Raw genomic sequence first — 15,296 nt, 5'->3', positions numbered from 1 at the left:
GTCCGCGTCTCAGATTTTATTATAGCGAAAGCTTGTCTCTTTGATGCTTTCAAGTTCAATCACCCTAGAACTCAAAAAGGGGGGGTACAATTCTCCAGCGCTTCAGTAGTCTGCACCTCCCCAAAGTTCATCCATCTCATCCATCAATCATAAAGCATTCTGCGCATGAATGCTTCAATGACATCAACTGCCGAAATGGCGACAATTGTCTGATTGGATTTCCCCGGAGATGAGGGCACTGAACTGGGACACTCTACCCAATAAAGTCCCCTCCATTTCCCCAAACTATGGTAGTTTCCGGATCTTCAGGAGTGGCTTTTTGAGCTCTGGCCAATAACGACGTGTCACTATCACAAATCAATTAATGGATGGTATTGAAGTCGTTGGCTTCCATATTATGAAGGGGACAATTTTGGCAATCTTAATTTTATATGCAATGTTACTGTGCTGTAGTTTTATGCGCCCGTCTGTTTTGCAATAAGATCCACTATTCTCTAGCACCGCTCCACCGTTGTGATTCATTATGCTCATTGGATAACGTCTCTCAGCCTCGTACCCCACCTTCGCGCTTTCGCTGTCCCCTCAGCGCGCCGAACTCTCAGCCTCGTCCAGACTACCTCTCAAGGTTTAGTATTATCAAAGGAACCCGGAATATTCCCTTATTACGATGGCCTCTGATGACGAGCTTCTTGGTGACTCACCTCGGGTTAAGCGCCACAAATCAAGTAGCGACTCGTCCCCCCAACGCGACGGCGAGAATGGCGATGTAGATCAGTCTGCGACAAGGAAGCTATCGATACGAGAGAACCGCAGAAACAGTAGGACTGCCAGTCCAAGTCCTGGCCAAGATGGCGTTGAAGAAAGTCGTTACGAAAGTCGACGCACATCGCGGTCAAGATCACGGTTGAGGTCGCAGTCTACATCTAGCAAGCGATCCGACTCTCGAATGCGCTCGCGATCACAATCTCGAATAACATCACGAACAAGATCACTCCGCTCCTCACGATCACGCTCTCGCTCACAATCATCTTTTCGCCACGCTCCAATAGACTCCCTTTTCCCACCGGAAGCCGAATCTACCCCCTCTCAAGAACCCTTCAAACCCAATTACAAAGCCCGTCTTGTTCTTCGAGGCCATTCCAAACCCGTTTCACAAGTTCGGATATCACCAAATGGGCGCTTTATCGCATCTGCATCGGCGGACGCTACTGTGAAGATCTGGGATGCCACGACAGGCGAGCACATGGACACTCTCGTCGGGCATATGGCTGGAGTAAGCTGCCTTGCTTGGACACCTGATAGTAACACCATCGCAAGCGGCTCCGATGACAAGGCTATTCGACTGTGGGATCGAGTTACGGGCCGACCAAAAACTACGACACGAAAGAGTGTAGCTGGTCAGCAGATGGCACCTCTGAAGGGTCATCACAACTATATCCATTGCCTGGCGTTCTCGCCAAAGGGCAATATTCTTGCCAGTGGCTCCTACGATGAAGCTGTCTTCTTGTGGGATGTGCGTGCTGGCAGGCTCATGCGCAGCTTGCCCGCGCACAGCGATCCTGTCAGTGGGATCGATTTCAGTAGAGACGGAACGCTGGTCGTGAGTTGCTCGACAGACGGCTTGATGTACGGGCCCCTTAACTTGATCTACTGATGCGTTTACTGACACAATATCTAGTCGTATATGGGACACATCAACCGGTCAATGTCTACGGACCCTCGTTCATGAAGACAATCCAGCCGTTGCCAACGTTTGTTTTGCCCCCAATGGCCGCTTCGTTTTGGCTTTTAACTTAGATAATTGCATTCGCTTATGGGATTATGTTTCTGGTACTGTTAAGAAAACATACCAAGGTCACATCAATGATAAGTTTGCCGTCGGAGGCTGCTTTGGAGTATTGGATGGGGCTCCCTTTATTGTTTCTGCTAGCGAGGATGGCAGTATCGTCATGTGGGACGTTGTATCAAAGACGGTGCTGCAACGGGTCGAAGGCCACAAGGGTGTCTGTTTTTGGGTGGATGTCCACGGTGAGACAATGGTGACCGCAGGACAGGATTGCACGGTAAAAGTGTATCGACACATCAGAGATGCTCCCAAGGTCAATGGCGAGGCGATCAAGGTGAAGAAGGAACTACAGTCTGAAGCACCTGAAGCACAGGAGGATGTGGTAATGGAAGATGCATAGATCGGCACCGTATTAATAGCGAGCACGTTCTATATTCCAACGAAGCCTGAGATTAATGGCAAGGTTGACGTTCAAGTCAATAACTATAAACATAAACGCTACCTTTAGATTGATCAATTTTTTGGGTGTCCAAATCCCATCTATGAAATTTTCCATCTATCCCCCCGCCCCCTAACCATGTAACCAAAACAAAAATGAGCCAAATTAACTCGCTATCTTCATCTCCCCGTATGGAGGAAAACCCCAAATGTTCCCGTGAGTCCCCATCCTTGCCTCTCAATTGTCAGTACTATCTGAGACAGCTTCCAACGAAACTAGACTTCAACGTTGTTGGCACCAACGCGTTGGCCCTCAAAATAAACCGTGAATTCCGCGGTTCCGTCTTTACAAGTCATTTCGACCTCGTATTCAAGCCTATGAGAGACTTTCCCAAGGGAGTCGGTGTATGTTGGGAGCAACCCGACGTTTATGGTGCGTGTCCATTGAATCACACACAGCTGCTGAACAGTTCCGTCACGTACGTTGGGCGGAGGGTACTTAGAGCAAGCGAAGATGATCTGATGGACACGACCAGTGTTTTCAGAACATAGTTGCCCAAATTTGCGTCGAACCAGACCCTCCGTAAGCATATTGTCTCCCTACAAAAGTCAACGTCACAAGTCGTGGAGTTGGTGTATGGCATTGCGAACCTTGTACACGAACCATTGCATATAGCCGGGAACCCGCCACATCTGACTGTCGTTTGACCAGAACTTTTCGGATTCAAGATGCTCGTCTGGACGAAATGGGATGTCTGTCAATACCCCGTAGCTTCTTCGGGCAACTCGGGAGCCAATCTCTACTCCAAGACTTGCTGAAAGCCTGTGGCTAGTGATGCCACGCATGACGGCACCGCGACAAATTGCCGTCCAGCTATGCCACAGTCAGTCACACGCTCACTCCTGTATCATGAGTACAGATCACTTACGGTTTGTCTTCTGGGGATTGTAGCACCGTCGCCTTGAATTTATCCTGAAGTCTGTTGAAAAGGAAGGAATTACGACCGAGTCCACCAACCAGGATAATGTACTATGCATGTTAACGCAAGAACTATCATATATCCGATTCTGTGAGAGTACTTACCTTGGCTGGCTTGCCGTATTTCGATTGAATAGCACCGTTTTGACGACGAACAAGTGCCTCGATCTTACTAATAATGGGATCAAAAACAGTGAAGATATCATCCCTAAGTAATCAGGTCATCATCCAGTCAAGAAACTAGGTGGTGTTAAACATGACTCACGAACTAAGCTGAAGTATCTTTCGTCGCCTTCTGTCAGAAATTGAACCGCTGCTGCTGACAGGCAACTCAACTAGCCAAGTCCTGCGGTTGTCGTTCAAGAACTGTTTCTTGATATTGTGCTCCCATTTATCATTCAGAAACACATTCTGATCTGCAAGACTTACACCTGCCCATAAGTTTGGAGTGGTTTTGCGTTTGATGAGGTTCACGAACATCTCATCAAGAAAAATCCCTCCACATAGATCACCTTAGACTCTTAGCTGCTGCAGTGCCATATATAAATCAGAAACTTACCGTCGCCTTTGACGCATTCTTGAACCACAACCGGTTCGGTGGACTTAACCACATAGCTGCATAGATCCTTCTGTTGCATTAGGATTTTTCGAATATGGACTCGGCCATAACTTACCACTGTGCCGCCTCCAGCATCACATATGATCACAGTGTCCTCCGCCTGCAGCATTGTAAGTAAACGTTTTCCAATGTCCCAGTTTTTGAAACCATACCTCCATAGTTAATATTTTCGAAAGATCCCTCATGGTAGCCAGCGCTGCCGCTTCCGGCTCGGAGATAAAGCAAACTATAGTGTCGCCGCAGGGTCTAGGATCGAGAATGCCGGAAGCTTTGGCAGCCTGCTTCATACGTTGCTGTGCGTAGGGAGGCCAGATGGCGGGGTGTGTAACCACTACGTGGAATCTCGACTTCTTCAGTAGTTGAGGCCCAATGCAGCTAGTAATGGAATCAATTGCGTGGTTCCAGATCTTGCGCAAGAAGCACGCAATAACTTCGATGGGATCCTTCTTCATGGTCTTCAAGAGCTCTCTGGCGTATTGAAGGTGAGAAGAACTGCCCACATGAGCAGAGATGTACTCTTCATCGAGAATCAGAAGCTTGAACCACTTCAGAGCATCATTCTCGGCAGGTATAGAATAACCCCAAAAAGGGTCTCTGTCGCCGCTGTAAAACAATTGGGTTGGTGCCTTTATGTTTTCTGAGCAATGACTGAACTCTGCGTTCCAGTTCCTGACAACATTGATATCTTGGGGGTCCTTTGAATAAGTCCAAGCTATTCCCGAATATCTAGCAGATTTGCTTCGTGAGTAAAAGTGTTCCTCAGGACAATACAGGCATCACAACATGAAGTGAAAACTTACGTGGTCCCAAAATCAAGACCAATGATGATAAAATCACCGATGGATTCGTCAGTCGCCATTTTGCTGTTCTGTTATATTATAAACTCAGGAAAGCGTTGGCTTATTGAAAGTGGCAGATGAATGGGGGTTGTGTTGTGTTGTTAAATGGCCAGTAGGTGTATCATGTGATGTTGTCTGTTCAGTATTGACGACAAGAAGAGAAACCAGAGAGACGGTTGAACTAAGAAAGGTTTTAAGGGAGAATTTGAGGGCAAGTGTTGGCCAGAATGATTTTGCCTGCACTTACGCTTGCAGCCAGCCACAAACCAAAGGACAAAGAAAGGAGCAAGCCCAACTTCTTTCATGACACTTTATGCATTAGCTTGCACATAGTGCTAGCATACTATTTCCTCAAAGAATATTTAATCTTCCTTTATCCTCCGTTTTATTTCCTCTTTCTTCTTTCCTTTCCTTTCCTTTCTCACCGCTCCTTTTGTGTCCTTTATAAGGGGGCATGACTGTTTATCAGCAACACCTGAGACTCCATCATCATAGCCTTTCATCCCTGTCTTCGTCATCTCTCAGAAATACTTGCACTTCAAGAAGTACCACGTTGAGATAAAGCGCAGCCTAAAGGGTCAACTATCTATACTGATAGTCATCCATTCGGTGCGTTGACTTCCATTCCACTCATCAGATCGTGTCCGTCCATTCTCAGGCATTGACTTACTGTGACCCAAGACACTGCCCTTTCGTCCAGCGATCAACTAGTGAGCATGAAAACTCGTTCGCAGAAGCTGGAGTCGGATCCAACTCCTCGTGCCAAAGTTGAATCGTCCAACCTCAATGCACAGGTTAAAAGCCTCAGAAAACAGCTGAAATCAGAAGAGAGTCAGCACAAAGACCTCAAAATCGATTACGAAAAGCTGGCCGAGAAGTACTATATTCAAAAGGCGGAACTCCAGGATGTATACAAAAAACTTCGAAATTCTAGCCAGGAGGAAATTCGACTGCGCCTACTTCTGAATGGTGGTGGCTTCGGCAACGAGACCTTGTTAGTTGACGCCGAGTTCAAGAGAATATGGAAAAGCCTTACTTGCGAAATTATGGACTTGGCTCTTAAACTGAATGGTACTTGGTCAAGACAATCGCTCGACGACAAAGTCACGGAACGGCTACGACGTGTTTCCAAAGATTATCAGAAACACTACCAAGATCCAGATTTTTGCATTTCCATCATGCAAGGCTACCTATGGGTTCTTATTCAAGATATTGTATTTGATACCAAACAAAAGATTTGGGGCGGACCTGGCGTAACAACGCTTAAAGATACGAGAGAAAGACTTATCGGTCAGTACCATGTTATCTCTTCACAGAATTACCCTGATCAATGTTTTAGCACATATTGGAGAAATCGAAGGCAAGTCAGAGACTGAGCCGTCTGTTCCTCAAATCGCAGGATGGTTATCTCGAGGTTACCCAATAATGGGCAAGCTCTATGGCAACGACAGCATTGACGTCGAGCGTGTGGTGGACTTCGAGACCAAACGCCTGCGACCTTTTATGGCGGATCATCAATCCAAAACTGACAGGACTGATGACATGGTCTCGAAAGATCTAAAGCGCATCATTGACTTTGCTATTGAGCTCGATCAAGGGATGGTAGGTTCCAGGGCAGTCTACGAGGTTTACTGGGGGGACCGATCACAAGAGCCAGGTAGCTTAGGGCGATGGAACCCAGAAGCCATGGAAGTTGACGCCTGGAATCATACTATATCCTCAAAGAGCCTTGTCCTATTCCGCATCTCGCCTGCTCTTTACAAATTTGGCTCAAATGACGGTCGCGGATATGATTCATATCTAGTTATAGGTAAGGGCCTTGTAGTTTGCGATTAGCGCGGTATGATCAGTTACTCGTTGCGGTTGAAGAAGAACTTATTCGGAAGTATGCTGTACAGGAAAAGAACTTGGGTGATGGCGAGGAGCAAACGGGAATCGTCACAACAAGTTCTAGTGTTAGCACCGCTGTGGAGTTTTTGATATTGGGATAAGTTGAGGTACAGATTGTCTGACAGGTGTCTTTGCAATTCGCTCGTGTAGTTAACTCAATAAATATGTCACTGCGACCATGAAACAAATTCATAAAGACCTTGATACTGTTGACTAGAATAAACAGAAAAGAATTACACAGTAAAGACCCTTCGTGATACTCCTCCTCTCTTCATTAGCAGTAGTACTCCACCGTCATATGTTCTACCATTCCATGTATGCATCTATATCACACTATCCCGAAACCACAATTAGGTATTAACCAGAACCCTCAAACTCCGAATTCAAAAAGAGAAATGCTGTCCGTATAAAGGAGCTATGTCGTCAAAGCGATGTCGTTAGTGGCTTAAGCGCCGAGTCCGAGACCCAACCTGATAGCCGCAGCCAGTCCGCCTTGTCGCGGTTGCTCGTATCTCAATGCCTCAGGGGTGGGGGTGGGACTGGTTGTGGCAGTCTCGACGCTCGTCTCGGTGATCGTGGTTTCCGATGTCTCAGTGGTGGAGATGAAGACCTCTGTGGTCGAAGGAGTGGGGATCACTGGCGGTACCTGAGAGCTGGCGACAGTAAAGGAAGTGGTCTCAACAGAAGGCGTCTCGGTCTCTGAGGTGGTGGCGCTATCTGTGGTTGAAATGATAATGGGATCCTCAGAGGTTGTGGGGATCACTGGAGGAATGGTCGAGTTGGTGTGAATAGAGATGGTGGAGTACTCAGAAGACTCACTGCTGATGACAGGAGGGTTGTAGACTGGTGGTGTGTAGATGGGGTCGACACCAGCGCTGGTCGAGAGCGAAGCCGAAGTCTCACTGGAGGAAGAGCCTGTGAGAGTTGGGATGATGGGCTCAATGGTTGAAGAGTTGCCGGGGATGGCAGGGACTGAGTACACAGGCTTGGTGTAGACTGGCGGGGTGTAGAGTGCATCTTCGGTGGTCGCAGAGATGACTGGGGGCTCAACAGTAGAAGAGTTACCGGGGATCACAGGACCAGGGTAAGCTGGCTTTGTGTAAACAGGAGGCGTGTAGATGGGGGTCTCGGCAGGCTTCGTGTAAACAGGGACGTCGATGGTCGAAGAATTACCAGGGATGATAGGCTCAGAGTAGACCGGCTTGGTGTACACAGGAGGGTCGACAACAGAGGAGTTGCTGGGTAGAACAGGCTCGGTGTAAACAGGAGGAGTAACGACTGAAGTATTACCAGGCAAAACAGGCTTCGTATAGACTGGGGCTGAGTAAACAGGTGTATCCACGGGCTTGGTGTACACAGGTACAGTTCCGTTACCAGAAGCAAGAGAAGAGTAAGCGGGCTTGGTGTATACGGGAGGAACGTATGCTGATAGTGTACCAGTCGAGTTACCATAAGTAGGATCCGAGTACACAGGCTTAGTGTTGGCCGGTTTGGTATAAACTGGGGGAGAAACCTGACCATCAGGAGCGCTGTAGACTGCGCTTTGTCCAGGGGTCTGGTAAGTGGGCGAGGCATGCTGATCGATAGTCGCGGTGAATGAGTATCCAATGGTCGAGTTCATGTGAGGATAGTCATTGCCTGTCTTGGTTTGAGAAGGCGCCGCATATGTTGAGTTGACAGGGTGGTAAGGAGAAGCTGTGTTCTCACTACCGTATGGAAGAGTCGAAGCGTACTTGGTAGGAGGCACAAGGACAGTGTTGCTGATAGTCACAGTCTTGGTGCAGTCTTTGCAGATTTCTGTGGTGTAGTAAGATCCATTGGAAGAAGCAGTGACGGTAACTGTGACATCGACAGTTCTGGTAGTGACAAAAACATAGTCAGTGGGGCATTGGGTGGTTGGCTCAAGAGTTGTCGAGCTGATGACGGGAGTGGTCGTGTTCTTGGGAGGCGTATAGCTGACGATAGGAGTGTACTTGGGAGGAGCATAGTCATTGACAGATCGAGCAACTTGAGGTTGAGCCTGAAAGTATGTTAGTATTCGTTTACTTATAAGTGAGATGAGAATACATACTCGACGGAACCAAGAACCGCGAGGAGCAGCTTCAGCAACCGTGCCAAGAAGGCCAACGGCGCCAACAACTGAAGTCAGAAGCATCTTGTAAAGTAGAGAGGAAGAGGATGAGATCTGAGGAGAGTAATCAGCCAAAAGCTAATGAAGCTGTAAGTGAGAGTAGGACAAGAGATGTTGAGTCTGGTGGTGAGAGGATCATTTCTGGGACGAATCTCATCGTCTTTAAGTACGACTTCATCTTGATCAAAGGGTTCTCCTCAAGGAGTCGAATATAAGCACAAGGGTGGTGGAATATTGAAAATTGGTTGATTATACGAAAAGGGCACGACGTTATATTGAAAGAGGGATGGTTGTATGAGAAAACCTAACAAGACGAATACAAACAAGGGCGACGGCTTTACTTGTGGGGGGCACTTTATCGACTCAAGGGAGTTTTTGGCGCCAACCACAAGGCTTGGTCTTCAGTAGCACAATAGGGAGCAAAGGGCGGAAGAAGCAATTAATTGTCTACAGCGAGGGAACAAAAGACAAATAGTGGAATTTTTAATTCCGATCGGATCTAAGGATGGACTGACCAGCAGTACTAGATGTTCCTGTCAACCAATCGATCAACAGGTAGAAACAAGGTACAGTATAAGTGAAAATGTTTTATTGTTTATACATACTCAAACATGCCCTTGATTTAATTGATGTGGGTGTTCCTCAAAGTCCGATTACTTTAAATCAAGGGCAACAAGCTACTAATTGGATATTAGTTGCAAGTACCTAACCTCAGGGTGGCTCGTCATACAGCACGGCTTTGTGTCCATGTAGCCAGTCGTATAATGAAACCCATCCCCTACGAGTAACATCAAAAAGAGTCCATACAGTTCATCCAACCATGAGGTACAAATCTGTTTCCATTCACAGCCAAATCAAGTGTGGTCTGTGGGTATAATGCCTGCCTATCTGTCTGTGTCTGTGTCTGTGTCTGTGTCTGCGCGTGTTTGTCCTGCCTGTCGAATCATCCATAGTGTGCAGGAATGGGTATCAAGAGGGCCACGCAATCGCAATCGTGCCCTTTGTAAAAGATAACAAGAAACCAACAAAAACCATATGCTTATGCCGCCAAGAATAATCAGTAAACCGTATCAAGTATCGTCCCGTGCCAGCTTGAGCTACGCATGCTGTAAGCCGACCGTTTTTGAGATAAACCATATCTCAACTGACCGTCCACCTCCAACCAATCAATCCTCCCAGATGGTCTCGAGATCAATATCCCCTCGACGCTCGGCACCGCACACACTCCAGCGCTTTCGCTTATCTCTAGAGCCGAAACCCATTGTGCGTCCTCGCATCTGCCCATCTTTCCCTTTCAGGTCTGTGGAATCATTTCCTTCAGCAGCATCTGCATCAGCCTTGAGCTGGGCAATCCTTTCAGCTTCCAGCGCCGCTTCTTCAGCGTCAGGCGTGTCAGGAATGGTTTCCAAACTTGAGATACTGGGACTTCGGGATCTGGTTGATGTTGGTGTGGAGGGTACAGAGGAGTAGGTGGTTCCATAGCTCCCTGAAAGGGCGTCGTAGCTCCGGTAAGAAGATGAGGACGAGATTGAAGATGAAGGAGTCGAGGGAAAGGTTCCCAGGGAGCCAGTGCTCGAAGATGTGAAGGACCGCAGAGGGGAAGATGGTCGTCGAAGTCGCGCGGGAGTACTTGTGGAAATTCCCATAATTGGAGAAGTGCTTCGTCTCTCGTGCCTCTGTTCGGGCTCAAGAACCGAAGTTCGGATTGGCGAAATAGGTGGGAAAGACTCATCAGCGGGCTTTCGTGGAATTCGCACTCTACTAGGTGATCCAACTGGACTTCCAGGGCGGTGCTGGGGTAAGAACAGAATATGGCCTGAGCCGTTGACGCCTGGCATGGATTGAGTGCGGGACATTGGGGGCGCGAGACTCGTTGTAGAACGAGATCTGGTGTGAGCTCCCGACAGCGGAGAAGTGGTGCGCGGTCGATAGGGAATGAATGGCGAGGAGGACCAAGATGGTGAAGAAGCAGGCGAAGTCGGGCTAGGGTCGGTACTTCGTCTCAGGTTTGGCGGCTTCCGGGGCAGGTCGATGCTGAGGTTGGAAATGGCGTTGGGGTTTTGCAGTCGCAGTGATGGCACGACTGGTGAAGCGGCGGGTGACGCAGAAACAGAGATGGAAGCGGAAACAGGAGCAGGGGTAGGAGCAGGACGGAACTCCTCCATACGCTCTGTCTCAGGAACTGGTTCCATTTTGAGATGAGATTGGTAATCGGTGGATGGAAACAGAAACGTGATACGATGTACGGCAATACAGTACGGCACGGCACGACACGGGTGACAAGAATTTTGAGTAAGAGCCAAGCCGGTGTCGTTAGGACATCAACGGTGGCATGTGCAATTGTGTCGGCTTGAAGCTTGATCGCGTCTTGGCCGACGAGCAATGGCGTCGATTTGGGGGTTTATTCGTCGAGGCAGAAATGATCGTCAGCGGCGGTCCTACGGGGAGCTCTCTTTGTCGGCGGCTGCAAGTCGGCGCTCTTTTTGGATTGGCAGGCGGCGCAGCACAAGTAAAAGGGCGTCAAGGGGCGAGCGATCACAGTGACGAGAGAGTGGGATTGGATTGAGTTCGATTCAACTTCAGCGCGACAGAAAGGCGGGGGTGGATCAATCTTTTTGGAGGAACCCGAGGTGTAAAGGGCGCTTTTCTGTTTGTTTTTCGAGCCTGGTGGAGAGGCTATACTTTTTGCAGTGCAGTGTGCTGCAGCTGTAGCTGTAGCTGTAGCTGTAGCTCGAGAGGTCGAGAGGAGAGTGGAAGAGAGAGAAAGGCGGCGAAGGGGACCTTGTACTCGTTTCTCCTCTTGGGAGGTGACACTAAATCAGGCGACGTGAAAGAAGAGTAGGTGAAGCGGAGAGAAATCAAGAGGATTTGGAAGAGGATAAAGATGAGGAAACAGAAAAGCGTTTGAAGGAGAAGATGAAAGTGATTTGAGATTGTTTTGAGAGTGAGAGTGAGAGTGAGGGAGAGTGACAAGTGACACTGGGCGCGTGTTTGAATTCTAACTAATCCCATCCAATGTGATAGACGGTCAGTCATGGAGTGCAGGGTCTGCCAAGGTACCTCCGCTAGTGGAGGGGCTAGGTTAGGTACCTAGGTAGGCTGCTAGGTACTAAGGTACCTTAGGTCTGGAGGAACGTGCAGTCCATGCCCACTAGGGATCTGTTTAGCGGGCACTCCAGTGGGTGATGGGTGTCCAGGGTATTTGACGGTCAAGAATGGTTGACAGTTTAATAAGATGGAAGGATAGTAATATCAGAGGAAATAGACTGGGGGGAAATGGTTACTTGAATATCATCAACCTTGAATATTCTTCTTTCTATTTTTTTTTTAGTTTGGTAATAAATCCTGCAACGCTTTCTGGCATTATCGCTCCCGTTAACGTTACTTACAAGGGTAGCTAATCTAAAACAAAGCAGCTTCGCCAACGCCACCGTCTTCTTTTTGCATACCTGACACTCATAACTCCCCAGTAGCGTCCAGTTAATTCAAAGAACTATTTAAATCACAACGACAACGACAACAAGCCATAATTAGAAGAATGATTCGAGACTATAGCATTCAAGTCATGTCAGGTCATGTCATGTCATGTACTGTAATGCAACGCGGCGCGGGGTAGGGCGCATTACTTTCATCGTCAAGCCTCTCTCTCTTGTCCTCTACTCGCTCCCTTCAAGTGTCACATCACATTCCGTTTCCACATCAACAAACAGACACAAACACAAACACAAACACAAACACTTAATAAGCACGCATTTGAATTTAACCCAACCATTCGGATTCACTTGAGTATCTATCCGAACTTGTCACTTAATTACCTCAAACCTCGGGCAGTCCCTTGGGAAACGGTCGACAAGATACACACCATCGCAATGAGACGATCCCAAAGATCGTCCCAAAACCAACCTCGACCGCCCTTCCAGAACGTGACACTACCTAAACTGAACAATCTTAGCTGTAAATTCCCTAATCCGGTAGCCCGCCGCTTGACCGTTCGACCGCTGAAACCGTTCAGCCACTCACCGCGTTTGCATTCGACTCGACTCTTCTCTCTCCAGTGTACATGCGAATAGACGCCTCTGCCTCTCGGAACCATTCACTTGAGGTGCCGGGTGAGTTTCAGGGGCCTCGTCGTGGGCCCTTTTACGGGGGAACCGAGGGCCCGGGCCAACAGGCACAGTAGCTTCGCTTCTGCTTGGCTTCTGCGGATCAGAATCCGGGAGGCCTGTTGAGCATAGAAGCAAGACAAATAAGTGGAACAGGTAGGAACAATAAAGTCCCTCAAATGGCTCAGAGACGACAGCAGCATAAACATCAACGTGGACCATGCATAGTCTGTTCCATCAGTTGCCTGTCGTACTGTACCTGGGAGGCTTAGATAGAGTTGCGCCAATCCCAGAATTGTTCATGCATGCATTATGTATTTATGCGTGGCAAAACTCCATTTTCCTTTCCTTTCATAGGTTTCATTTGCCTGTCATTTCACTGCGCTTAGCTCGTCCGTCGTCCAGCCACGTTCTGAATCGTGAAGCCAATAGCCACTCAATTTGACGTGACAAGTTTCTTGAGTCAGTCAAGCCCGATGACCAGTAACCAACCAACTACTCATACAAAGTATCCGTACAGACGCCTGGACCTGGCTACGTACTGTGATGCCTTGATCCTGGTGAGACCCTTGCGCAGGGATGCATGCTTGAGGGCTGAAGAAAGCGCAAACAGACACTTGAGCTCATTGGATATACCACCATAATAGTATGGGCGCTATCTCTAGATGAGTGATTTGCCCTGGTCGAAATGACGTCGAGTCTTTGAAGATGTTCTTAAGGCCAAGGACCAATACCCATTATGCATATACAGACTGGGAGGGATCAAGACTCGACCTGATCAACACCAATACTCTATCACATGAGTAGTTGATCACGCGATGTCTTTGCTAATCCCTCGCTGAAACAACTGAGATCCTGAACCCCAGATTTCTCACATGTCTGTCTGTATCCAACCTTGGGGGACCTGACGCTACTGCACGACAGTTCCATATTTAGTTCCCGCCAACTCAAAACTCCGACGCCATCGCATCAGCTCTTTGTTAGAACACCGCGTGTTTTCAGCTCTCTATTCGTCATGGTGTTTCCAGATTGAGAAGCTATATCTTCGTATAATAACGCCGAACACGTAAACGGAGGCCTCTAGTAGCAAACACAAGCACAAGCAACACTATGTATCACTCAACATACACTTGTCGGCCCATTTGTCAGCGATAGAACTTGATACGCAAGACTGAGCCTCTCTTCAGGGGAATTTTATTAAGGACATGCTCGCTTATATGCAGGAATTCACATGGATGTAAGCGACAAGCTAAGAGGTAGTCATGTGCAGAGCTGGATCACATGCGTATTGATTTGTTCACAATTCAACTGCGCGTATTGATCAAAACGTCTGAATTCGCTGAGCTGTAACTACTGTGTCTCATATCTGTTCGTCTCTCATGTCCAAACTTCACAACCGCCCTCAACGCCATAAACCCGATACAACAACCAGGAGAAGCACATATGCAGTCCAATCTATCCAACATCGATTTCACAAACTTATCCAAATGCATAATGCATAATGAATCATAGTACCTCAACTATTCAGTCCTTGAAGCTCCAGGAGGCGGGAGCTGGTCAGGTCCAAAAGACATAGGTAAAAGCTGCAAACAGTTAAACCACGAATCCGAGTATCAGAAAAGCATCATGAACTAACCTGTCCCAACTTTGCAACTACAAAGTCCTCATTCTTGTCAAACATGATAATAGGTGTATCCAACTTGCAAAACTCTCGAATACTATATCGCCAGATACGCACAAGCGACTTCGTTAGCCAAACAGCACATTATCTTCAGTCACTTCTTTCACCAGCCAAGTATCATGAACTCACAACTGTCTGCACATTCCACAAGGGCTTGCAGGAGGCGCAATATCCGTAGCTACAGCGATGGCTCGGAACCCACGATGACCGCCTGTCACAGCCGTGCCGAGAGCCACACGCTCTGCACAGGTTCCAACAGGGTACGACGCATTCTCGACGTTTGCACCGCTTGTGAGCTTGCCCTCGCTTGAAAGAACTGTAGCTCCAACGCGGAACTGGCTGTATGGGCAGTAAGCGGTTGCCTTGGCTGCTGTAGCACGGGTACGGAGTTCCGAGAACTCTTCCGGCGTGATGCCGTGTGCTTTGCAAACCTCTGCCGTTTTGGCGGTGTCGCCTCTGGTGATTGTCTCTGGAGTTTCCATTGGTAAGAAGAAAGAGGATGAAGAAAAGGGGAAAGGGGGAAAGAGAAGAAAGGGAAAGGAAGGAAAGAGAGCGTGTGATGGAGAGTGAGTGATGCTTATATGTAGGTATTCTGTCCCGTGTCCCGTAACGCGGGCGGGCGGGCCCTTATCGTTCATGTCTCCGCATCGGGCGTCTCCGTAATGCGGGGCTGGGCGCCGAAATGACGGACCTTCGGCAGTTTCCTACCAGCTAAACATGGTAATGAATATTCACTGTTGTTGTTGTTGTCTATCTGATCGTACTCACGAATAGCTTCCAGGTTTTAGTATGTAGGTATTATCAGATGCTGACACGCATCTATTCATGTT

At 48.1% G+C, this 15,296-nt stretch overlaps 6 protein-coding genes across 6 annotated transcripts; 2 read left to right on the top strand and 4 right to left on the bottom strand.

The window, feature by feature from the left end:
• Positions 1-667: 667 nt before the first annotated feature.
• FPOAC1_000434 (uncharacterized protein) lies at positions 668-2,186 on the top strand (the record flags this gene model as incomplete). The annotated part of the gene is made up of 2 exons (XM_044845049.1): positions 668-1,626; positions 1,679-2,186. The coding sequence occupies 2 exons, from the start codon at positions 668-670 to the stop codon at positions 2,184-2,186; spliced, it is 1,467 nt and encodes a 488-aa protein (XP_044710965.1).
• Positions 2,187-2,500: 314 nt separating this feature from the next.
• FPOAC1_000433 (uncharacterized protein) lies at positions 2,501-4,681 on the bottom strand (the record flags this gene model as incomplete). The annotated part of the gene is made up of 9 exons (XM_044845048.1): positions 2,501-2,824; positions 2,876-3,098; positions 3,154-3,254; positions 3,309-3,411; positions 3,469-3,634; positions 3,763-3,832; positions 3,878-3,922; positions 3,975-4,548; positions 4,623-4,681. The coding sequence occupies 9 exons, from the start codon at positions 4,679-4,681 to the stop codon at positions 2,501-2,503; spliced, it is 1,665 nt and encodes a 554-aa protein (XP_044710964.1).
• Positions 4,682-5,377: 696 nt separating this feature from the next.
• Positions 5,378-6,652, top strand: FPOAC1_000432 (uncharacterized protein; the record flags this gene model as incomplete). The annotated part of the gene is made up of 3 exons (XM_044845047.1): positions 5,378-5,951; positions 6,001-6,471; positions 6,531-6,652. 3 exons carry the CDS (start codon positions 5,378-5,380, stop codon positions 6,650-6,652), a joined length of 1,167 nt encoding a protein of 388 aa, XP_044710963.1.
• A 344-nt stretch (positions 6,653-6,996) lies between these two features.
• On the bottom strand, positions 6,997-8,706 carry FPOAC1_000431 (uncharacterized protein; the record flags this gene model as incomplete). The annotated part of the gene is made up of 2 exons (XM_044845046.1): positions 6,997-8,571; positions 8,623-8,706. 2 exons carry the CDS (start codon positions 8,704-8,706, stop codon positions 6,997-6,999), a joined length of 1,659 nt encoding a protein of 552 aa, XP_044710962.1.
• A 1,142-nt stretch (positions 8,707-9,848) lies between these two features.
• On the bottom strand, positions 9,849-10,874 carry FPOAC1_000430 (uncharacterized protein; the record flags this gene model as incomplete). The annotated part of the gene is made up of 1 exon (XM_044845045.1): positions 9,849-10,874. The coding sequence occupies one exon, from the start codon at positions 10,872-10,874 to the stop codon at positions 9,849-9,851; it is 1,026 nt and encodes a 341-aa protein (XP_044710961.1).
• Positions 10,875-14,305: 3,431 nt separating this feature from the next.
• FPOAC1_000429 (uncharacterized protein) lies at positions 14,306-14,948 on the bottom strand (the record flags this gene model as incomplete). Its single annotated transcript, XM_044845044.1, has 3 exons — positions 14,306-14,368; positions 14,422-14,503; positions 14,596-14,948. The coding sequence occupies 3 exons, from the start codon at positions 14,946-14,948 to the stop codon at positions 14,306-14,308; spliced, it is 498 nt and encodes a 165-aa protein (XP_044710960.1).
• Between the last annotated feature and the right edge of the window lie 348 nt (positions 14,949-15,296).

This window comes from Fusarium poae, chromosome 1, assembly GCF_019609905.1.
Source record: "Fusarium poae strain DAOMC 252244 chromosome 1, whole genome shotgun sequence".
Taxonomy (NCBI): Eukaryota; Fungi; Ascomycota; class Sordariomycetes; order Hypocreales; family Nectriaceae; genus Fusarium; species Fusarium poae.
Note: the sequence above shows the minus strand (reverse complement) of the source record. Positions and strands in the feature narration are given on the sequence as shown.